The sequence below is a fragment of the Artemia sp. Qi Xiang Cuo genome, chromosome 18, assembly GCF_049724085.1.
Source record: "Artemia sp. Qi Xiang Cuo chromosome 18, ASM4972408v1, whole genome shotgun sequence".
NCBI classification, from domain to species: Eukaryota; Metazoa; Arthropoda; class Branchiopoda; order Anostraca; family Artemiidae; genus Artemia; species Artemia sp. Qi Xiang Cuo.
This window is the reverse complement of record NC_142811.1, coordinates 52,658,092-52,682,966: the sequence shown is the minus strand read 5'-3', so window position 1 is coordinate 52,682,966 and position 24,875 is coordinate 52,658,092. Positions and strand designations below refer to the sequence as shown.

General features: G+C 33.9%; 2 protein-coding genes across 2 annotated transcripts in view; one reads left to right on the top strand and one right to left on the bottom strand.

The window, feature by feature from the left end:
* LOC148941633 (uncharacterized) overlaps positions 1-6,566 on the top strand; it is a 52,569-nt gene extending 46,003 nt beyond the window's left edge. The window contains exon 9 of the mRNA XM_089104656.1: positions 6,076-6,566. The gene's annotated coding sequence lies outside the window, so the exon portion shown is untranslated. The remainder of the gene's footprint in view (positions 1-6,075) is intronic.
* Positions 503-24,356, bottom strand: LOC148941632 (protein obstructor-E-like). Its single transcript, XM_089104657.1, has 5 exons — positions 24,216-24,356; positions 15,070-15,261; positions 11,441-11,647; positions 5,393-5,600; positions 503-623 (listed from the first exon to the last, which is right to left on the bottom strand). The coding sequence occupies exons 1-5, from the start codon at positions 24,250-24,252 to the stop codon at positions 560-562; spliced, it is 708 nt and encodes a 235-aa protein (XP_088960783.1). The 5' UTR covers positions 24,253-24,356; the 3' UTR covers positions 503-559.
* Between the last annotated feature and the right edge of the window lie 519 nt (positions 24,357-24,875).

The following is a 24,875-nucleotide window of genomic DNA, read 5'->3' as shown; positions in this document are numbered from 1 at the left end:
TTCGAAAATAATGCAAATTTTCTCAGGTGCTTAATTATTGATGGGTAAGACTAAACTTGATAACAATCAAGTCAAGAACTTGACTTGATTCTTTAAATAAAAACAGAGCACTAATAGTATTCAAAATGAAAACATTTTCAGTTAATTGCAAATGACGCTCCAGCTATTGGAAGATTTCGAGTGTGTGGCAACCCTGACAATTGTAGGAATTTTGTTTGTTTTAAACTTGACGTTTTTGATTATTTCGATTTCATTATTCATGGCGAATTAAGTTCGTTTTATGTTTGAATTTTAAGTGCGAGCAAATTTTCGTTTAATTTTGGGTTTTGATGTTCTTTAATTCTGTTTGAAAAAATTCGTCGTCCCGAATTATTTGTCACCACAAATAAATGAAATTTATTTACATTTGTATATCACCACACAAAATAATAACAAAAATAGCGGCGTTAAGTATAGGGAAACCTTACAGCATAAAAAACAACTTCTTTTACCAAAACACAAATAATAAAAAATAACTTTTCTTAATAATTAGATATGATAAAAATTACATAAGAAATAACTATTCCTCTCGAACCTTCGTTGTTGGTTTCTGAAATACTGGCACATCTCCGTAATAATCCTCGCTGTAAAAAAAAACTGTATAGATAGATAGCAGCACAAATGCATAGACGGATAGACACTAATTGATAGATGTAAATACAGACACAGATAGATAGATAAATATTTTTGTTTCTGAAAATCATGCGGGCCAAGCAAGTGCAAGAAGTAGGAAAATTAATAATAATAAATTAATTAATAAATATATATTGTAAATAAATATAAATTGATAAATATAGCCAAAACTAAGGTCAAATTCTCCATACGGATAAAGTAAAATGAGACCTTCTTATAGACTTTCAAGTTACTGTTGGAGATGGAAAGAGAGAGAAGGTGAAAGAAAGAAAAAGAGAAAGAGCAGAGGGACTAGATGAAAGCTCAAATTACGACTAAGAGAAAAATAGATACATTCGGTATTTAGATATAAAAAAAAGAAAAAATCGACACATAGACAAGTAGATAGGAAGATACATATAAAAATTAACTTTATTCGGGAGTCAGAAATATAATGGGTGAGATACTAGGATGAACAGATGCAATATTTAAAAATAGATATACATGCAAGAACACCATATCTCGTGGGTCTGTGGGCTATGCTCCAAACAAGCAAAGTTTCAAGCTAGCTCATAAACTTTTATTTGACAGGTCATAGAAGAGGCACACACATTTCAAAACACACTACTAATGATGGTAAAAAAAAAACTCATTCTAACACCAAGCCACCTTAGGCCAACATAGCTACACACGCTCTTCCTTCATCTGACTCTATTCAGGGTTGTATTCTTTATCACTTCTCGCGAAGTTATAACTTCTTTAAATATTTTCTTGTGACCCCATGCTCTTTTGGATTTCTATAGGTTAGCCGACTTTCAAGCAAATCTGCACGGCATAAATATTATACAGTATGGAAAATTTAGTTCAGAAATGGGACACATTACGGCGCGCGGTTTGGGAAGTTTCCCAAAGCATCACAGTAATAGCTTCAACAGGTATCCTAAATTCCCATCGCAATGCGCTAAAAATCTGTCATTGCGCACTAGCGAAGGCGGAGTCATGACGAAAAGTATGCGACTGATTTGTCCCAAAAATCTTTAATGAATATATAGGAATTTTCCATAAATTTATGCTGTGCAAATCTGTCATATTTGGATTGTCACGTTATAGGAGGAATTTAAATCTGCAAAACATGCTCTCTCACATATTTAGGTGTCCTGCTCACCCATTGGCTGAGCATTAAGCCAGCCTTCTACTAGCAAGCCTTAGCAGGAGAGTAAGCACATAATAGACCAAATAAATCTTTTTTCGTGAATCACATGAATGTTAAATTTTTATAAAGTATTTGAAACTGACAGTTATTGATATTGTCTTAAACATCTTCCCTCACAAATAAAAACAAGTGATCAAGAGCATTCAACACTTTTTAAAAAGGTATGGTAGGGGGGGGGGGATAAGATAGCAACCCACACTTTAAGGCTGACAAAGTTTGCACTGGCTTTTAAATTCCTCTTCTTCAGCTTGCTTCCAGAAGGAATGCTCATTGGAATCGACTGTTGTTTAGCATATGACTCTCAGACACGGATGAAGGTTGTGACTCTCAGCAGGACTCGTCAAAAAGCACAGATCAAGGCCAGATCCAGAGAGGAGTTAGGGTGTTTGACCCCCCCCCACAAAAAAAAAAAACTATCCGACTCGTAAAAACATAACAAAAATGAATAATGAAATGAGCGTTTTTTTATTGTAATTTCTTGTGACTCTCAGACACAACACCCATGATACAAAGTTCAGTTGGCTTGCTGGCCAAGTTTAGCTTCTATTGCTAAATGTTTGCTACCTGATCATTCATTTTCATTAGTCTTGTTCATTCCCTGTCCCGTAAACAAAATATAATTTAAAAATTATTCAAAAAATAACAATTATCATGCCTGACACCCCTTGAAGCTCATGGGCCCCTTGATCTGAATTTTGGCTCATTAAACATTGTTATTCTTTGAAACGATAAATTACGTGTATAGCAAAGAATAAAATTTCAAAAAGTGCTTATAAATCCACAAGCAAATCTAGGAAGAATAAAAGCTACAATATACATTAGATCAATTTATTAAAGAACTACTATCAAACATTTTATGAAGTTGGTAAACTTCAATCTCAGATAGTGTGAGCAAGGATTATATTTAATTCAACTCCCAAAGATAAATCTCCTCCCCACCCAAAACCATCTTATACACCAGAAATTTACAATATCACCACTTCCTAAAGGTAAAATAATGAATGCAATCTCACTGAGGACTCCCTCTCGGTCTCTCCCATGGGCACCCATAAGCCGAGTTTTAGGGGGGGGCTTACCCGGTCTAATCGGCACTTCCAATGCTGTATAATAGAAATCTCAAAACAAAACCCCCCTCTGCCCCCCATATGGGCGCACATGGTCTCTCCCAAGTGAAATTGTGAGAAAATTTACAGTAAATATGCACTAAGGTATCTAAAGTCAGCTCAAAAAACAAAAACAAGGCGTTCTTTTAAAAAATCGAAAAATTAAAAACACGGAAAAACAACGTAGCCAAACAAAGATACAAAATTTTAAAGTCCCAGTATACACTTCAACTGAGATACTCCTATCCATCCCTGAGCTTAATTAGCTTTTCAATTACATTGTTAGATTGACCAATTGTTAGATTTATAATTGTTAGATTGGTAATTGTTAGATTGACCAATCCTTCTGTCCATTCCAGTCACATTTCGGAGAGGGGCTAAATCGTATAGTAGAATTTTGTTTTAGTTATATTTTCTAATTTTTATCTTATTTGTAATTGTATTTTTTGTACTATTTCTAATTATCAATGTTTTTTGCTGTTCAGTCATTTCTTAAGCCAACATTCTTTTATTTTTTTTATTATTTTACTTTAGCATGCCAAGAAGACTTGGTTACTTATACAATATGAGACCTGGGGCAAGGACCAACACCACAATAAGAAAATTAATATATAAAAGTATCAAATTAATTTGCATAGCATCAAGCGTGCAAAGCCTGAGATAAATGCATTTCTTGGGGTAATAGCATACTCTGGGAATTCCAAATGCAGCAATAAGCAATAGTATTCTTGTAAGCAATACGATAGAATGACCTCCATTACTGATGAAAAACAGGTTAAAAAAAAAACTTCAAGAACTGAAATCCCGGATCAGAGGACTTTAATAATAAAAGAGTGGTCTCAAGTTTTCATTATAAGTCTTCTTCACTATTGTAAACGACTTCACATTAGGCTTCACATTTTAAAATACACAACTCCATCCTTGAAGGACAGGGGCGTCTTTTCGGGGTGGCAAGGGAGGGGCAGCTGCCCCCCAAATAATGTGGAGAAAAAAATATTATATATCCCATGCTCCTTGACTCTCCAGATATGGACCCCTCTTGCGCCCCCCCCCAATAAAAATGCTGGAGATTCGCCCCTGCTGAAGGATGTACTTGTCATAATTATTTTAGGCCGTATTTTCTTTTGGTGTTTCACGGATAAAACAAAGCTTGATGAAAGTAATCAGGTTAACCTACGGTATTAGGGCCTATTTTTGATGGGTTTGTTCTGGCATAACTCATATTAGAACGTTTCCTTCCGATAAGTTCGAAAAAATTACTTATTAAATACTGAAACAATTGACAAATCTAAGGAAACATCACTTGATGCCCCTAAGCAAGACCCTGTCCATGTGAAGGTGAGGAAGTCTTACGGGTTTGAACCCTTCCCTCTCCCTTCAAAATTTTTGGCCGACTCGTAAAAATTAACAAAATGCATATAAAACAGCATTGTTGCGCTTTGCGGAGTTCTTTTTCGTACCCTCCCCCAAACAGAAATCGCCCCTACAAAAACCCCCTGAAAAAAAAATCTTAGATATGTCCTTGCCTCTACGACATGATTTTACTGCCGATTGTGTGGGATCACACGAGTCAGTAGTATCTAGTCACGGTTTTCTAAAACAAGACAAATCATTTTTCCATTTCCATATTTCCATTTCCCCCCAACCAGGCATCCCACTCCCAGCTGAAAACGGAAAATTAGGAGATTGGTACCTGCACTACGCAAACCATTGGTCAGCATCTGAAAAAGTTTATATATACATATATTACACATATATATATATATATATATATATATATATATATATATATATATATATATATATATATATATATATATATATATATATATATATATATATATATATATATATATATATATATATATATATATATATATATATATATATATATATATATATATATATATATGTATATATATATATATATATATATATATATATATATATATATATATATATATATATATATATATATATATATATATATATATATATATATATATATATATATATATATATATATATATATATATATATATATATATATATATATTTCCATTTGACATTCTACAAACAAACTAAATCAACCAAAGAGACTGCGAGAACACTATTTTTTAACACACTATTAGGAAAATGGGGTATTCAATCAGCTGAATACTTAAGCGTTTTGTTTGTGAATACCCAAATAGCAACACAGCTTCACTCATACATCCAACAAAAGTTTGATACAATTTTCTGAAGTTCACCAGCGGAAAATTTCACATCTTACTTGAGGGAACCTAGGGGTAAAAGACTCCTCTCCTTTCCGTATCGTACCCTTTAGTAATAGATTTTGCTAGTCAACTTTTGAAATTAAAGAGCACTTTATTAAACCAATATATATTCTAATTATATTTATCGCTTAAGATATTGCATAACTCACCAATCAGGTACGTTCTCGGGATCATCGCAGAAGGACTTTTCCACGTTGAATACTTTAAACCTATCGCATGTCAGCAGTCTTGGTTCGATTCTATTTAAACAAACATAAAACTTAGCACAATCTTCATGTGGGTATTTTGGATGAATTTCCGTCAGACCTCGAACATCTTTTACTTCTTCCGTTGGACATTCAAAACCATCCGGCAATCCTTGAAACATTAAATATAATGATAATGAAACTCATTTTTTTCAGATGCCATCTACACTATAGTATATTTGACAAAAAAAAACAGGAACACGGCCAAAAAAAAGAGAACAACATACAAATACAATTAAAAGATTTAATTTAGACTTTTACACCAAAACTATTAAAGCAAGGAAAACCATTAAAAAACAATAATACAAACAGCCTTCATGATGGATTATATCCACACAAATAAACCGCCCCAGATTCTTAACACTAATATAACATCCTGCTGATATATTCTTTATTTGCTATATTCAAGCGCCTTAAGCTAACCCCTGATGTTGACCAACTAACACAAAGGAGACACTCTTCAATCGATGATGCCGAATTGTTCAAAGCTGTCTTTAACTGCCTAAATATAGGTGGTTTCATCAATGATGTATAAAATCTATTATTTAATAATAATAATAGTCTAATTTTTATATTTTATTTCCCAGGATACCCCTGACATAATCAGACAATACGGAAAAGGTTAAATGGATTTATCTGAAGCCTGCAACTGAAGAAGAAGAAGAAGAACATCCATTTTCCAGCAATTTTTCACCCAAGGCTCATCCCCCTCATCCACTCCAAAAAGACCCTCTCTTAGGAAATACAACAAATTTCCCCACACACGCCATACATCGGACAACTATACGGACCATTCTTCATTCTAACTCTTCCCAAACATATTCTTCTTCCCTCAAGTGGCATAAACTTACCTTTACAAGGAAATTACCACTTAATACCATCCCCGCTTTATTAGTATCATATATGATTAATTATTTCAAACAAATAAAAAATGACCATAATTGAGCTCAGTGACACCAAATGCTAGAATTATTCAGTATTTGTTTTGAACAATTTTTGTTTATTGGTTTTGGTTATATTGAATTCAATTGCAGTCTTAAGAACTTTTTTAACTCCTTGAATCTCCTAGGGAGGCCGCTCTTTTGCCCCTATTGATTCAAACTTAAGAAACAATAGACAACTTATTATATTTACCCGTTTAGGTAACATTAATTACTTTAATAATTTGATTATTCTAAATAATTTTTTTTTTTACATACCTATTCAATAATAAAACCTTCTTAAGTTGTAATATTTCTAATAATAATTCGCTTCATTCTATTTTTCACACTGTTCTGACACAGTGCATTACAGTCAATTTTATTTGTGACAGTGTCACAGTATCTAAAATGTTTATACATATTTACATCAATCTTTTAAATAATGTAAAATGCTTGTTTTTCTGGAAGTCTTTGTGGAGAGCAGAAAGTAGATTAAAAAATTCTCAATACGCAATTAAGATACCCATTTTATTTAGAGCACAAGTAGATTAAAGTGATTTTAGTACAGCACAAAGTAGATTAAAAAATTCTCGATACGCAATTAAAATACCCATTTTATTTAGAGCACAAGTAGATTAAAGTAGATTTTAATAGAGTACAAAGTAGATTAAAAAGTTCTCGATACACAATTAAAGTACCCATTTTGTTTCAGGGCTATTTTGTTTCGATTATGTTGTTACGATGTGTTTCCTATAAAACGTTTTTGGAGAATTTCTTGTTATAATTTAATTCCTATTCGTCTGTTTTTACCATCCCCACAGCTTGCTACATTACTATAGTTACTTTCATTATTAATTCGCAAACGTATAAAACCTTAAAAGTCTGATTGCTTGAAATAAACTGGGAAGTGACCTGAGAAAAAATATAAAAAACCTAAAATACACAGAAGCTAAGTATCCGCCTTAAGACTGTACCGAAGAGCACAGAGAGAGGCCCAAATGAGAGGCCATTTAGGTCCAAATGATCTTTTTATGTATATAGCACCTGGACTATCCAGTAGGCCACAAACTTCTCTTTTTCATAGATAGGTAAACTTGTCAGTACTTGAAATTTAAATATTACATATTCAATTATTGTGTTTATTGAGGTTAGTGAGACAATAAGATGATTTGTCCAAACTAACTGACAAATAGTGTTGAGTCCGCCTGGTATCATTTCAGAGTTTGAAATTTATCGAAAAACGAGATATAAGCAAATGAATGAAATACAAGTAAAACAAAATTACTTATTAATCTACAATTTGTGGGATATCAAGATAGGAGGCATGGTGCATGGCTTTGAAGTTGATAAACTTAACGTCGAAACTATGCTTTTCTAAGATTTTCAGAAATTCCTGGCTGGAGGGACTCATTGGTGGGGAGTGGAGGAGCAGCATCATTAATATTCAGCCCCGGCTGCCTGATCAGTCCATGCCATGCCGTCAAGATACAAATACATTGACGAGTCAGAGCCAGTTTTTCTAGTTAGTCGCGGACAAGACTAAGGGGAAAAGTGATTGTACAAGAGGTGTTGTCTGTTGTATGCTTGGAAAAGAACAAGAAAATAAAATAAGCAACACAATATCTCAAATAATTCAATTTGTGTCCTATGATGTTAAGCAGATAATTATTACGAAAATTAAAAACAGTAAATAAGAAGATTTATTACTTTTTCAAGTATTGACAGAACACACTAGAGGGGAGGATATTTAATGTGATGAGCTATTATTTTTATTTCAATGGTATTGATTGGATTAACTATGTTGGATTGTGTACCTACTGTTTCAAACCTAAATCAGGCATTTACACTTTTATTTAAACAAGCTTGTTCTTGATTAAATTGTTAATCAAGAAATATTTTTCAAAATACAGCAAAATTAGATGCAGTTATCAATTGGAAATATAGGAAATAATCTGTTTAAACCATTTGTACAACATCTTTGGACAAAAAAGACATAAACTAAGTTAATGTTTTTTAATAATTATCATTAATTCACGGATAAATGTAATTTTTGACATGCTTTGACATCCCTTCCCCAGAAATGCTTGTCTGAGTTTTTTTTTTACAAACCCTCCCCACCTCCAGAAAAAACTCCTTTTGTAAAACAACTCCCGAAAAAAAAATCCTGGATACGGCCCTATCTTCAATAGATTAGAGCCCAAGCTTATGTTGGTTCCTCTACAACGACGATAATATAGCAGTTAAGCCCTTACACGACAAACCATACCTTCATGAAATTAGGCTAGCTTGATTAAATAAAAAGTATGTTCTGGGTTTTTGCATGACAAAGGTATTACAGAGAAGCTGTTGAAATTCACAGATACCAAAATTTAGTCGTAGCTATAAACAGGGATTCAGGTGTTTTAAGAATAAATGAGTCGTATTTCGGTTTTTCTCAAAAAAGAATCCGATACTTTAGTAGTCCCTGATATAAACCTTGAACCACTTTCCCAATCACATAACCAGACGCGTCAACAACCCCTTAGGTCTGAAAGAGTGCCTGCAAAGAATCAGATGACAAAGTTCTCCAACTCATTCAATTGCTAGTTCGTTTTGTTTTGAGTGAACGAATGTTTTTCTTTTATTTCTAAGTTATTCGCTAGTATTCGTCGATTGCGGTTCAAATTTTTGGATTTTTTGCAAATCTCGGATAATGCTGAATGACTCACTTCTATTGTTGTTAGGTATTTGGTTTTAATTCTTATAATTTTTGGCTTTTAATGAATTTTATTCATCTTTTAATTTTTTATTTTTTTAACTGTTTTTTTGTTATTTTGTTGCTTTTTTCACATTGAGTTTCCGCGTTTTATTTTGTTGGTTTTTTCTTCGGCACTCTCATTGAATATATTTTTTCGTTTCGCGGGGAAGAAAAGAGGCGTTTGTCTCCTCGAAATATTCACTTTGTTATGTTTTGTCAGTATTTTCATTTGGCCTTTAAAAACCCCATTTTTGCTCGTTTTTTTTGTTTATGTTACGTCAGGCCAATGTGGTTTAAAAAATTATCTTTACCCAAACAATGCTTTCATTTAGAATACTAATTTTTTGTAATTAATGAAGTTTACCGGTTTAAAGCCATATTATTTTCTAGTTGATCCACAACGAAATTAGTGCCAGTTGCAGATTAATTTGATAAATATTTGTATTTATATGAAATATTTATATTTAAATTATTTATATTTATATGAACGGACAATTCATACAGCAAGGAAACAAACTTGCATCCAGAATCAGGGGCGGATCGAGGATCTTTTTAGGGGGGGGGGATATTTTTAAGATCTTTCTCATAATGCAAGTTTAATTAACGCAATCTTGCGTTTTAAGCGGTTTACGGACCTCAAAGACGATACCATTTTCTCTTATTTTAAATACAGCTTTACTCTCTGTTAGCGTGACTCTTGCTAAAACCGGTTTACCCATAAATGAATCGACGGTGACAAAGTCCAGAATCAATAAATGCATGGGAAACATATAACATGAAAATATGATATACAAATATACAAATTGAATTTCAGACCGAAACGAATGTCATATTTGGATCCAGGATGAAATTCTGATTCTAGAGGTAAGTTTGTTTCTTAGCTATCTGAATTATCCGTCAATATAAATATTTACCATTAATTTTATACGATGTGCTGTCCTGGCTATCACCAATACAAAATTATAATAGGTGGGAAATTTGTATACTTGTGACGAATCTCAATAGCACTCTGTAATGCCCGTGAATAATTAATAAACAGTTAAAAATAGTCCTACTCAGAAACACGATCAAATATAAAATGTTCGCTTAAAACATTATTTACTCTTTTCAGCTGTAGTATTTTAACTCCGAGCTCATGATTTTGCTGGAAATTAACTTATTAAACGGTTGCGAGGCAATCGTTCTAAGCAACATAAACGGAAGTATAACTTCATAAATTTAAATAACTTTATAATTTTGTATAAAAGTGCCACTTATGGCAGCCAAATTCCCCAAGCAGCGAAATTGTGGGAAAGGGCTAAATTATGGAAAAAAGCAGAGAAAAAGTTCCATTTGAAAACGATATAAAAATTTTAATTCTTCTCTACTTTTACAGAGAATTTACTTGATAAGTTCATGGCGCATACTCTTATTGTTTTATAAATTATGTTTTATCATGAATTTCTAAACATTATAGTCACACCGACTGAGAAAAAAAGTAAATAGGTGTGAATGACCCACGTGATTCTTTGATTTTAACCTCATCCCTTTATTATATCATATATTACACATAGAATAAATGCGGAAAATTAGAATGGCGGGAACTAGTCTCTACTGATATAATGTTTTCTTATCTTTTGCAAGGCTCAACATACAGATCGAAACACCCCTGTTCCAGTTCCCATTTTTTCCAATTTCAAAGATTTATACCGTAAATCTTTACTCTAACTGGTCAACCATAGAAACTACCTTGGAAGCTGAACATGGCCCAACCATGGGCGCCCATAAGCTGAATTCCAGGGGGGGGGAGCAAACCAGGTCTAATTGGCAGTTTTAATGCTATATCATAGAAATCTCAGAACAAAAATATAAAACTAAGGCAGCATCATTCAGCAAGGGGGGGGGGGGAGCGGGCGCCCCCCTGTCCACCCTTATGGGCGCCCATGTAAGGGCATATTAAAAGTAGCAAAAAGTTTTATACTCTCCATTAAAGATTTGGGATACACGTCAATCTAGACCTCTCTTCATGACTCTGCCTTTCACGCACGCGCAATGACAAATTTTTAGTGCATTACAATGAGATTATGGGAGATCTATAGCTGTGACGCAGACGGATTTCCGTTTCAGAGCGCTTTGATCTGCATCATTCGAAGAAGCTTTTAGCTACTGTTCATATATACTTATACTGTGGACCCAACTTAACAGATTACGCACGGGATACATAAAGGCTCTGTAGTCGTGCGTAATTTTATTTTTATCAGCAGGTGTAACTATCACTTGGTTCGGGCATTTATCAAAAGCAAAAAATTTACTCACTTCCTGCTTTTTTAAAACATCCTTGCCTTCCAGCTGATTCAGGCCACGTACAAGTTCCTGTATTTTCGTCAAACACCAGCCCTGCCGCACACTCAGTTTGCACAGCAGCACCATCTACGCATGTATAAAATAAATGACAAACTGATGATTCTGGATGCGCAAAAATGCCATTTCGACGTGGACAGGCTTCTGTTGTTTGAGCTGGCTCTAAAATAAATATGATTAAATAAAATAAATATAATGTTTTATAATATAATTTATTATATATTTTATATAATATTTATTTTATATAATATATTATAATATATTTTATAAATACAATTTATAAAATAAATATAAAGTTTTTAAAAAAGGAGCAAATCAGATAGTCTTTCTGATTCAAATTATGATAATGGGGCTATGTATCTAACTTTATAAGATAACTTACTGGCTTTTAAATTAAAAAAATAGATGGTGGTCTACAAATTTCTGCCTCATCTATTCATTTAAACTTAAACAACTTGAAAAAAAAATTAACATTCGTGGCCAAAACGAAAGGTTCTACTAAATCCTCTATCAAATAATATTTACTTCGGAGAAAGGAGGGGGGCTTCAGCCAATACTCAAGAGATAGTCCCCCTCAAGCCTATGTGCAGGTACGATAAAAGAGCGTCCCAATAGCTTACGTTTCGAATTTGATTATAATAGCGTTGTTTAGAGTCTGCAATAGGCAGCGTAATAGTGCTGCCTAAGTAAAGAACTATTTGGCCTCAGTGTATCATTTTTCCAAAGACCCGTCGTATGGAAGGAGTTATCATAGGAACTTCGGAGGGGCTCATTCAATTCTAAACTGAAAAGTCTAGTGCCTTTTTATGAGTCAAAAGTGATTGAAGGGCAAACAGCCCCCTCCCACGCCCCTTTTAGCTATCCTCTTCTAATGTCTCCAGGGATGACATGACACCCCCAGCCCTTGCGCCCAGAGCTAATAGTAATACAAGTTGCCCATTGTTTACATATAGGTTTTATTATATTTAGACAAGAATCTAATGCTGAAAAAGAAGAAATGAATTAATTTAAGCAAGACCACGATCTACGCGGCCTTACCCTAGGTTGGTTACTCTGGGGCTAAGAATATTTTTATATATTTTGCTATTTAAATTTATTAATTTTTCACAGATACAATAAGTAACATTTCTTGCAAAATATTTTATTGAATGTAATCTCTATGCAATTCTATGCCCTGCGGTGACTGGGTTCAAACCCCATGAAAAGCATTGCCAAGTAGAGAGCAATCCAATGAGTCACAATATGAAAAAAACTTTTTGAATCCCTTCACTGAGATTTTGCTACCCCAGCAGTGAGCAGATTGTTGTTTTATCCATTATCGATACATATAGGAACTCAACTCTATTGACGTTTATATCGTTATAAAATTTCCATATTTTAATTTCGGTTACTATTAGCCCGAGTGGCTCTTTTGTTAAAGTACCAAAGACACTAAAAATGAAGTGGGATTGTTGAAACTGGTTAAGTTGAAACTTATACAACCATGTAAAACTTAAAAGATCAGAAAAATCAGGAATCCATTTTTTAATGAAAAAGACCTTTTATGCAGCTATGTAGTTTTACACTTGACGGGCACCAAGTTTGAAAATAAAAAACGTGTGTGAAAAATCAGCAGAAAATGAGCGAAAACAACATATCATCTTGGAGCTCTAGAAACTGTAGCTTTCCTGATTGCTGTAGCAAAATTCAAACACTGCCATAAACCTAAGCTGTGCTTTAGTGTGGATACTTTCAAATTGTGTTTATCAAAAGGATCTTTTAGAAACACTAATTTGGCTTTCATATTCTGTTGAATTTATCCCTGTAGTTTACTATTGACAAATCAACCACTTATGTTTTCTGACTCAAACAACGTCACTTTTGTTATTTAATTTTTACATATTCCCACTAGCCTGTATTTGTTCAATAGGCCTGTTCGACATAACGGTGGTACCACCTATTGACTGCTGTATTGCTCGACAATCACATGTAGATAAATTGGGTGTTACAACCCTTTGGCTAGGGTTGTCTGTAAACAAGGGAAATTTCTGCTTGTTTCTTTTTACGCAATTTACGCAAGAGAAAAAAGCTTAATAATTGTTTAAGAACCAAAAGAAAAGTTGTGGAAGATCCCGGTTGGCAGGTATGAGCATACTTGAGATGGAGCCAGGATCCAAAAAAACTGTTTTCGTTTTGATTTCCTCCGTATTTTAAGCAGTGGCGTGATTTCGTCAAAAACCTTGGGGGGGAGTTGGGGCCGATTTTTCCAATTCCAGCGAAATTAACAGTTAAAAATGTGCCATTTAGTACCATAAAGGCAAAGGTATACTGAAGAAAACTGATCGGTTTCTGTGAATACTTGAATTAAGTAGGCAAATCTTAGTTTTGATAAGATTTTGAAGATACTAAATTTCAGCGGAGGGGGGGGGGCAAATTATACTCAAACAAATTACGCCCCTGACTTTCTTGTTTCTGACCACAAACTATTCGATTCAATTTTATCAGGCCTAAGCTATATATTCAATTGTTCCCTCTAAAACACGTGATTTTGTGACAGGCCTACTGCAGTATCTTGGACCAAAAAGATAAGATAAGTTTACTAGAGGATTCTTTAGTATAGGGTAGATTAAAGCACGGAGCTAAAATTATTATACTACATGGACTTTTTCTTAGAAAGGATAAACAAGCTTGGAACATAGGAAATTTTTTGACTTTTTCGCGATTTTTAAAGTATTTTCAATCTAAACAACCCTCTACACCTAAATAAAAATTTTTAATTTTGTTAGTGGAAAAACTAAATTTCAACCACAGTTCATATAATTATCCAGTAAGCTTATCGCAGATCATTTCTGGTCTTTGTTCTCGGTGCGAACAAAAATCTCCTCCCACTTTAGTCGTGCAGTTATTAATAGCGGGTTTCCACTTGTCTCCGATTGTTTCGCGTCTGACTTGTCTACCCGTGAAAAGATCTGACGCCGCTTATGTTTCTACGTTTTCTGGAGCACTCGCACCCCGGTCCAGGTTTTTATAATGGGTGAGATAGGGAATGATCATACTGGATAATTATATGAACTGTGATTTCAACTAAAAAATGATAGCAAAATTTTCGTCTTCTGTTAACGTGCTAAACCCGCAGGAGAGCATAAAAGTATCTGACAGACACGTCCACAGCGAAAATGAACCGTAAAGAATTTGCAATTCAGCTCATTACTCTTGCGCAAAACGGTACTTATGCATTATAAATAACACAGCGCTATAGACTGTACAAGGAAACCAGACAGGAAACCCGTCAAACGGGTATTTTCAAGACATAAATCGATTGCAAATTGTGATTGCTTATTGCATTTACAATATTTAAACTGTTGTTTGTTGGGGTTTAGGGAGGAATAAGGTACCTAGGTTAGGTTAGGTATTTAATATATGCTATGCTTTACCCCCACCCCCGTTAATATGCAAATATATACCCGAATTTGTTTCTAAACTATTATATTTTCATCCTATTTTATTTCATTAGCATTAACCAAACTTGACTTTGTTCGTGTACAGCGCTGTGTTATATATAATGCACAAGTACCCGCAAAACTTTTTGAATGTTAGGTACTCACGAAGTTCTGGTCGATCAGAGCAATCAACTTGGAATCTGTGGTCACATTTGTTAACATTGCGATTTGTCGGATCGTAGACAAGTCCATCAGGACAAAGTTGCGACTCGGCTTCTCCATCTACGCATTCCCAGAATTTATCACACTGATTTGGATCAGGAAATATACCATCAGATTTGGGACAAAGAAAATCAGCTAAAAAATAAAGTTAATATAATGTTTTTCATTAAGATTCGAAACTTTTTGTCACTACAATTGTAAAATTAATCACAAGTGAATATTTAGTAGTTACCTTCACCAGAGTAAAACAACTCAATAAAATAATTCTTAATCCGTAATATGCACAAAAATTGTAGTCATCAGATTTTTCTATGCGCCTCCAATTTCATTCACCTTTTCCAGCTTTTTACTTTTTTTTTAAATATATCAACTTTTTTGTTGCTTAAATAGCGTACCGTCGTATTTTAAAAATTGGCGATATCATCATGGTAACCACACCTCGTGTTGACGGCTTGTTCTAAAAGAACATTATAGATTGTGCTTTCGTTATAAAGATTATGAGCGATTCTTAAAACGTGACCTCGACGACTTTATAAGATGCGTAGTGTTTCTTTATGCGAATATTTGAAATATGAGTGCGCCATATTTTAGTAGCAAACGGTGTCCTATGCAGGGTTGCCATTGATGACACTTTTGTGTCACTTTTGGCACTTTTTTTTAAGTGGCACTTTTCGGGAAACGTGACACTATTGTGACACTTTCTAAGTATATGTGGGTATTTTTTTTTTTAAGTAGCACTTTTTTTTTACCAAAAAGAATTTTTTCAAAAAAAAACTGGAAGGAAAACTGTCAATGTAGAAGTATTTATCATAGGGTCGTCAATAGCTGCGATCTATGTTCGCGGCATTCTGTTCCGTTTTCTCAAAAGAAAAAAAGCTCGGACGGCTTTTTCTCTTTTCTTTTTTCTTTCTTTTTTCGTGCTATGAGCAAAGACTGCTCAGAAGAAAAGAGAAATAAGTACTCTCTGGGACAAATTTCCATCTCATACAGTAAGCACCATTTGCGCTTTAGCGGGTTTTAAGGGGGAGGGCTGGAAAGTTGACAAGAGTGGAAGTGCTGCACAAAGCGGAGAATCAGCACCACCTAAATAAAAACAATATTACTTTTTTGTAGTTTATGGATGGCAGTGGATGGCATTACAGCCGACTTTTCATGTTTGAAATCAAAATATGCGGAAAACAGCGAGGAGGTGATCCCAATCGAATTCACCAATATTTTCAATTTTGAAAAGCTTTGTTGGTACCAGCGAGAACAACGCGAAGTGTCGGGAGTGGCAAATTTTTGGAAAATGACTTTATACGAAAGTGACACTATTTTGTCACCCAAAGTGGCACCAAAAAGCCTACTGAGTGGCACCCCTGGTCCTATGGTGGTGCATTGGGTTCAAAATCAGCTTTGTAATGCGGGACCCTGAGTTCGAACTGTAGCAACACACTGCGGGGCCGACGCAAGGACCAGTGTTTCCACTTCTACTTATTTTGGCAGTAGAATACTTGTTTTTGGACTTTCCTAATTGCAAATGTTAAATCAGCGTCAAGAAGCGTCGTTGATCCAACACGCAAATACATACAAGTAACAAAGAAAAATGATATATTTAAAAAAAGGAAATTTAAATAAAAGTTGAAGAGAATAGAAAATCTACTGACTATAATTTTTACCATTTTACGAAGTAAGAACTGTTTTATTACGCAGTTGCGTGGGAATTTGCCAGATACATCATACGGTTGTGAATAAAAGAATTTGTCGTTTTGAAACAGCAGTTAATAAACGGAGTACCTCACTGCCTTTCCTTGACGATAAAATAACAGTTCAAAATAGGGATAAAATCCTTTTTTAATAGACAGTGTATAATAAATTTCACAAAAAATACCAGATATTTCGGTCACATATACAGTGACTGTCATCAGTAGTAAAACTCTATTTTGAGTTTTACATCAGAGTTTTACTACTGATGACGGTCACTGTATATGCGACAGAAATATCTGGTATTTTTTGTGAAATTTATTATACACTGTCTATTAGAAAAGTTTTTTATCCCTATTTTCAACTGTTATTTTATAAATAGAAAATAATAAATAAAATAAATAAATAATAAATAAAAAGAAAATTAGCAGTGGAAGGGGGAAAATTATTAAATACAAAATGAAATATACAACATAATAGAAAAAAATAGGTACTTATGTATTATAGCGGCAACACTCAAGAAGTTGAGTTAGGTTAAGGTACTGTTCTATTAGCTACAAGACACGCAAGATAGATGTTAAAGAAACTAGTCAAACAGGTTCTTTCCACGGGGAATTTGATTGCAAACAGTGGCTTGTCACTTCGTTTACAATATTTAGACTTTAGTTTTTTGGGGTTTAGGGGGTGGGAGTTACCTAGGTTAGGTTATGCATTGTAATATACGCTATGATTTACCCCACCCTCCCTAATTTGCAAATATATAGCCGAAATTTGTTTCTAAACTATTATACTTTCATGATATTTTGTTTTATTTCATTAGCATTAACCAAACTTCACTTCTCGCGTTTCTTGTAGCTAATAGAACAGTACCTAGGTTAATCCAAATGAAAAATACCAAAATATGATGAAAATATAATATTTTAGAAACATATTTGGGCTATATATTTGCACATTAGGGGGAGGGGGTAAAGTATTGCGGATCTGCATGCAAAACGTGTTAGCTACAATTATTCTGCATTTTATGAAGTAAGAATTGTTCTCTAACTTCATGCTATCCAAATACTTTACCCCACCCCCCTAATATGCGAATATATAGCCCAAATTATATAATTCCAACTAATTCTGTCAACCACCACTTGTTTTTAGACTGAGCGTAAGCTAATTATTGCCGCAACAATGCATATGTACCGAAATAATTCCAACACTTTAGAAAAACAAAACGGAAAATTTCATGGTTACCATCGAGCCAACATCTCAACCTATTCTGCCGTTATTCAAAGTCACCCTTCCAGCTTTCTGTGAACTATTTTATTAAACACTTTAAAATGTTTAAGCACTTTAAGCACTTTAAACCTTCACAGAAAGGGGACAGGATCATCGTATAGGGGGGGGGCAGCTGCCCCCCGGATAATTTGCACAAAATAACTATTATATAGCAGAAACTCCTTGACTATCCGGATAGCGGCCCCTCTTGCCCCCAATAAAAATGCTGGAGCTACTCCCCTGATAGGGGGTGGGGTATATCCTCTGGGAATTGCACTTTAAACCTTCACAATAAACTGTTTGTTATTTATTAGCATTTATGCAAGACTTGAGTGGAATTTCTTTTCATTGTTTTCTTGAGTGGCAATTGTTTTCAAAAGGTGGGACAAAAGCCATACCATTCCTAGACCTGGGCCTGATTGACCAGGAAAGACCTGGATACTGAGAGACCCTGTGCTCCACCCGTGCCCCTGGCGTTTGGGCATCCATATTCGGAGGGATTAGTTAGGATTTTAAGCCCCATATCCCCACGAGTCACGCTTGCACATGACCGTTCGGACTCTCTGACCATTCGGAGGGAAAAAGTTGGATCTCTTTCTACACTAGATCACTAGAAAGAACAATATGAATAACTAGCATTCGTTATTGCCTTTAAAAAAGCCAAAATCATATAAATGTGTTATATCTGGTAGTGCTGTGTCCGAGAGTGGGATAGACTAAAAAAAAAGAGGAAAGTTCCCGACTTCTTTTCTGACAAAAAAAAACTAACACCATCTAGCGTTACCCAGATAACCTTGAAATTAGCAATAAAAACCTAAATAAAATGTTAGTTGCGTTTAATTTTTCTCTTTTCTTATTTTTGTTTTACATTAGGCTGAAGACAAAAAGAATCGATTTTCAAAAGAGGACATTAGGTATGTTTGTGTAAAACAGATTTTCATCTGGGTATATAAATTAAGAGTTTGAAGCAAAAGAATCTGGTCAAGTTTAGCCTATAGAATTTCATCTTGAATCTAAATCACAAGCTTAATTATCGGCAAATTTTAATCAATTACCAGTGTCTATGCATACTTTTAATCCATTCTCATTCTCTGTTTTAAAATTTTAACTTATTTTGTATTTCTCCGAGTGGTTATCATAGGGGTACCTCTAAACTGCCTTGCCGATATTACTCCTAAGACAGCTTCGACTGTAACTCCTACAGCAAACTTGTCATAGCATTACGTGTCTGAACCTCTGAAGCATTCTACGGGTTGTAGTGTGAGCATTCACAGTTCACACGTCTCCTCCATCCCAAACTGTCAGAGATTTTTCCTTCGTCCCTTCACAGGAGAACTTGAAAAGCTTTCAAGCCTTGAAATGCCTTATTTCAAAAAGTTTTATACTGGCATTGAAAATCTTTGGAATATTTTGTAAAAGCCAAACATTCTTCATCTACATATATGATTATATATATATATATATATATATATATATATATATATATATATATATATATATATATATATATATATATATATATATATATATATACACACACACACACACACATAAAAAAAAAAATATATATATATATATATATATATATATATATATATATATATATATATATATATATATATATATATATATATATATATATATATATATATATATATATATATATATATATATATATATATATATATATATATATATATATATATATATATATATATATATATATATATATATATATATATATATATATATATAAAGATTTGTACTCTCTAGGTAATATCTCTCCGAATCCCCCAGAGCAACAGTATTATCTAGAGTTTTAAATATTTAAAAAATTAATAATCGTAATAAAGTATATTCGAAGCGGGAAAACACCACAACACGGTTGTGGCGATATTGCCACTAAATCCTATAATTTTCGTCAAATTAGTTATTGGAAAATTCCTTCGAATGTACTGTGCCTAAACACACTAGGGAGAAGAAGTTTTATATCTGCTAAGATTTAAAATGCAAAATTTGTACACATTAGAGAGAAAAATTAAGTAGAATAAAAAATTAAATTAAATAAAACATTTCTGCTCCTAGACCAATAATGAAAAGACAAAACAAAGCCTAAGTTTGTGTTGATAGTAGCTCATCTTACAATCAATATCTGTTTCAGATTCAAATTAGTTTCAGAATAACTTTACTTATTCCTTCTTTTGTGTACAAAATATATTTTGGGTATTTTCTCATAATATGGTCTTTTTAAAAATTTTAAACCAAAAAATATAAAATCTCGTTTCAGACTTTCTCCTGCCCATTTTCCAGGTTGATTTTTAGCCTTAACATGCATTATAATTGATCTAATAACTTAAACTTGTCATCACAAAGTCAGTGAATTTTTTGTTTGTCTGGGGGTCAAGTCCATTTTAATTCGAGGAAGAGGTTTAAATATTTGATAGGTAATTGCCCTTTGTACATTGAATATACATTGTATTTGATCATCCAAAGTTTTGATAGTTGCCCTTTGTACATTGAATACACCATTGTATTTGATCATCCAAAGTTTTGATAGTTGCCCTTTGTACATTGAATACACCATTGTATTTGATCATCCAAAGTTTTGATAGTTGCCCTTTGTACATTGAATACACCATTGTATTTGATCATCCAAAGTTTATTAAAAGGCGCAAGTAATGACAAGCAACAGAGGATCTTGGAAAAAGGGGCTTTGAACCTATTAAGGTCTTAAAATTTCCAAGGTCTATAAATGAACAAAAGCAAAAATTAACTCCTTTTTCTTTAATCCGGGTCAAGTCCAACGCCCGCAAATAGTCTTTAAACCCGTTTGACTTTGAATGCATAGACTATCGTAATTTAAAAGAAAATGTATATTTTATTTAAACATTTTAGGGAGAAAAGCTTCATAAAGAAATTGATACAGCTTTAGGCCCTACCCTTGAAGTTCTAACTAAACTAAACTAACAACAACTCACCGCAGCACCTAGCCGCCTGAGGCCAACACAGCTTCGCACACTCCTCCTCCATCCCAATCTATTTAAAGCCTCCCTTTTTACGCCTGCCCATGAAGTTCCCATTTCCTTTAAATCTTTCTTTATGACGTCCTCCCACCCCAGACGAGGACGAACTGCTTTCCGTTTAGCCCTAGACAGTTGGCCGAAAAGAACAATCTTTAGCAATCTGTCATCCTTCATCCGCACAACGTGCCCTAGCCACCTCAACCTTTCTTTCATTATAGCCCTAGAGAGTCGTATTGAACCCCATTTTTCGTATCAGCCTATTGTTTGAAATACGCTCAGTCGGCCGGGTACCTAGAACAATCCTTAAGCAATTTTTCTGGAAAACATCTAGAAAATCTCATCCACTTTTCGGATCACCCATGCTTCAGAACTATATTTGACCACTGTCGTCACTGTATCTTCTAATATTCTAATCTTGGTTTGCAGACTTATTTTCCTATTCTTCCAAACTTTTTTTTTAACTGTAAAAAAACACCCTGAGTCTTGGCTTTTCTACTTTTTACATCTTCACTGCTCCAACCATCTTTACTAATAGTACTACCAAGGTAAGTGGAGCTGTCCACCTGATCAATCTTTTCGTTATCCAACGTCATCTTTTCATCTTCACTAATTCCTAGCCTTAGTGACTTAGTCTTCTTAAAATTTATTTTCAGACCTATTCTAGCACCCTGAACTCGCAAAACCTCTAAAATTTCATTCATTTTGCTCACACTTTCATCTAGGATGCTTAAATCATTAGCACAATCTAAGTCCAGAGAATCATAATTGATTCTTACCATAATATAATATACGAATCATAATCATAAAATATTATTTTCCTAATAACAATTTTCTGAAAATGCTAATATCACCTTTTTGTCCTTGCATAACAATATGTATGGTACTGTTCTATCAATTGGGAAATCCGCGAGACATTCTATAGCGATGATGGTAAAAGAAACTAGTCAAATAGGTTCTTTCAACGGAGAATTCCTAAGCTGAGCATTGCACAGTGGTTTCTCACTGCGTTTACAATATTTACACGTTAGTTTTTTGGGGCATAGGGGGAAAAAGGTATCTAGGTTAGGTTAGGTTCCGTATTTAATATATGCTATGCTTTACCCCCCCCCCCCTAATGTGCAAATATATTCCCCAAATTTGTTCCTAAACTATTATATTTTCATTCTATTTTGTTTCATTTCATTAACATTAACCAAACTTCACTAGTCGCGGGTTGGTCGGAAATGAATTTTACTTCCATCCCTATATATATCAATTCAGGGTATATATTTGCCCATTAGGGGGGTGGGGGTAAATTTTATTTCTGATGTAAATGAAAGGTAAGTTTAAACTCCCCCCACCCCCGAATGTGCAATATATACCCTGAATTGGTATGTATAGGGGTGGGGGTAAAATTCATTTCCGACAAAAATAATTATTATATTTGGAAAGAGCACAAAAAAGGCATCGAGTTGTATGTTTACTTTATTCGTAAGTCAATAATATGGATAACGACAAATTTGCCAAGTTTTTGGCCCTACTTTTTTTGGAGGAGGAGGGGTGTGTCACGGAGTTTTTTTATATATTAGATTGTTTTTATCTAATATTATTATTAGATTATTATTATTAATATATTTTATATATTAGATTGTTTTTGGCCCAAGGACTTAGGGTTGTAAATTTCCAACTGATCCGGGATAAATAGTCCTATAGGAAAAAAAATTGATAAAACTTGAAAGATAAGTGTTAAACATAAGACAGTATAAACCACCGTAATGATATCCGTTAAACGTTGCTCTGAATCGTGAGCACTTCAAAAAGTTAGCAAGGCGTGCGAAATTGTTTCCAGAGCAACTGTCGAAGATTTTTGACGGTGATTATTCGAGTGAGTGCATATCAAACAAGCAGCTGCATGCGTGTTGCGGCTGGATCCCATGACCTAGGTTTCTGAAGAACGAAACGAAAGGTCAAAATGGCTAGGTCAAGTTTTACAAATGCAATCTTGAAAAAAGTACTTTGGTGGCAATCCACCTACGCTAAACCAAAACAGGGTGTCCTCGCACGAGGTGGCAGGTGGTCGAAAGAATATTTTGAAAAGAAAGTGCAGTTTTCTGGGAAGGTGTGGGCAGAGAGTGATACTCTGAACATGTTGGGGTGGAGAAGGCCACCCTTGGTGGTTATGCTGAACGTAAGTGAATAATTTATGGTATTGATCTGTAAGTTTTCTGAGTTTTCACTGGAGATGATAAGGTCAGAAATAGAGGCTTTAAAGGGTTTGAAAAACAGATACTTCTCAAGTGACATGTTTCGAAATAGAATGAGCTGGGATAAAAAAAAACCTTGCTAAGGAACAATGTTCTAGATAAGAATAAACAATTTTTAAAACGCCGCAGTTAGGCTGTGACCAAGTTTGCACTGCTCGAACTAACATTGGTAAATTTTTCGTTATTCATATTATTGACTTACGAATAATTTCCCTAACGAATAATTACTTATAATAGACTTACGAATAATTAAACGAAAAATTTACCTCTTTTGCTGTACTCTTCTTTTTCAATTCTACTTTTTGCATCAACCTTTTCTTACTAATATTGCAACCTTATAAACCCATCTATTCGGTCAACTGTCCCAATTCAGGTATTTTTGTAGTCTTGAGTCCAACTTTTGAGGAGAAAGGGCCCTAGGTTAATCCATAACCTTGGAATGATATTCTAGGAATAAGCTTTTAGAAAACAAGGCTTCAGATGACTATAAAGTCACCCTCCTCCACAGAAATAGAACCCATCTCTTTAAAAACTTTGGGTGTCTCAAAAATAAAAGCTTGTGACGTGTATTGAGTTTTTTTTTATCATGTTTCGGTTTCGATACTCAAGTCAAAATAGCTATAAAACACATTAATTAGATTATGGTTAATAGGATATTGATCAGAACTACATTTCAAAACCGGCTAAAAGATTATTTACACAGGGACAAAAAAAAAACAAAACTGAACAGACTTTTATTTAATGCCTTTTTCTCTACTTAAAGTGAAATTTTGATCATAAAAACGGCGCAATAATTCTAAAATGGAAGTTAAATTGTTTTTAAAACTTAAGGCGTTTTTTTCACAATCGTCGAGCAATAGTCATCTATAAATCTCACCTGTAACAAATGGGAGAACAAAGAAGAAAATCCACATGTTAACAAAATGCGACCAGAATGCCAACTAGGGTTATTGTGAATGGTAATATTTTGTGTGGGCTCTACGCCCAGTTTCAAATTTTGTAAACCTGTAATTGCACTACCCAAATATTGACACCATGATACCCTTGAATAAAATTATTTGGTAAATGAACTAAAATGGATGTTTTATGATGTTTGTCTTCTAGAGCCGGTATGCTTACAATATACTCTGTTTGCTTTAAAAAAACAGGATCCATGTTACGCAGACAATGTGAATTTGTTGATTTACACCAAATATTTAAAGGGCAAAGGTAGACTAAAATCAAGTAGATTTTTTTGAACTCACGAGTTATGAACTTTTACAAAATTTAATAATTTCGTATTTATTTCGTACGATGAGTTCGTATTGATTTCGCATTGGTATTTCTTATATGTTATTATCTCGAATTATGACCCCCATACAAAACCAAGAGTTTTAGTGATTGATATTCGAAATTACAAATTATCTGGTAAATGACATCGACCGTGTAATCAATAGATATTGCGGGAGCAGAAAGAGAAAAATAGACTTTGTCTTATAAAATTGTGAAATGTTTCCAAGTGCATTTAGTTGCTATGCATACATGTCCATACGTTATT

What these genes read in the sequence shown, in the direction of transcription:
- LOC148941632 (XM_089104657.1), bottom strand. Translation starts at nt 24,252, where the DNA reads ATGTGGATTTTCTTCTTTGTTCTCCCATTTGTTACAG. An exon ending in CTCTGATCGACCAGAACTTC is followed by an intron (nt 11,648 to 15,069) that starts GTGAGTACCTAA and finishes TATTTATTTTAG; the next exon opens with AGCCAGCTCAAACAACAGAA. An exon ending in ATGTTTTAAAAAAGCAGGAA is followed by an intron (nt 5,601 to 11,440) that starts GTGAGTAAATTT and finishes TAATGTTTCAAG; the next exon opens with GATTGCCGGATGGTTTTGAA.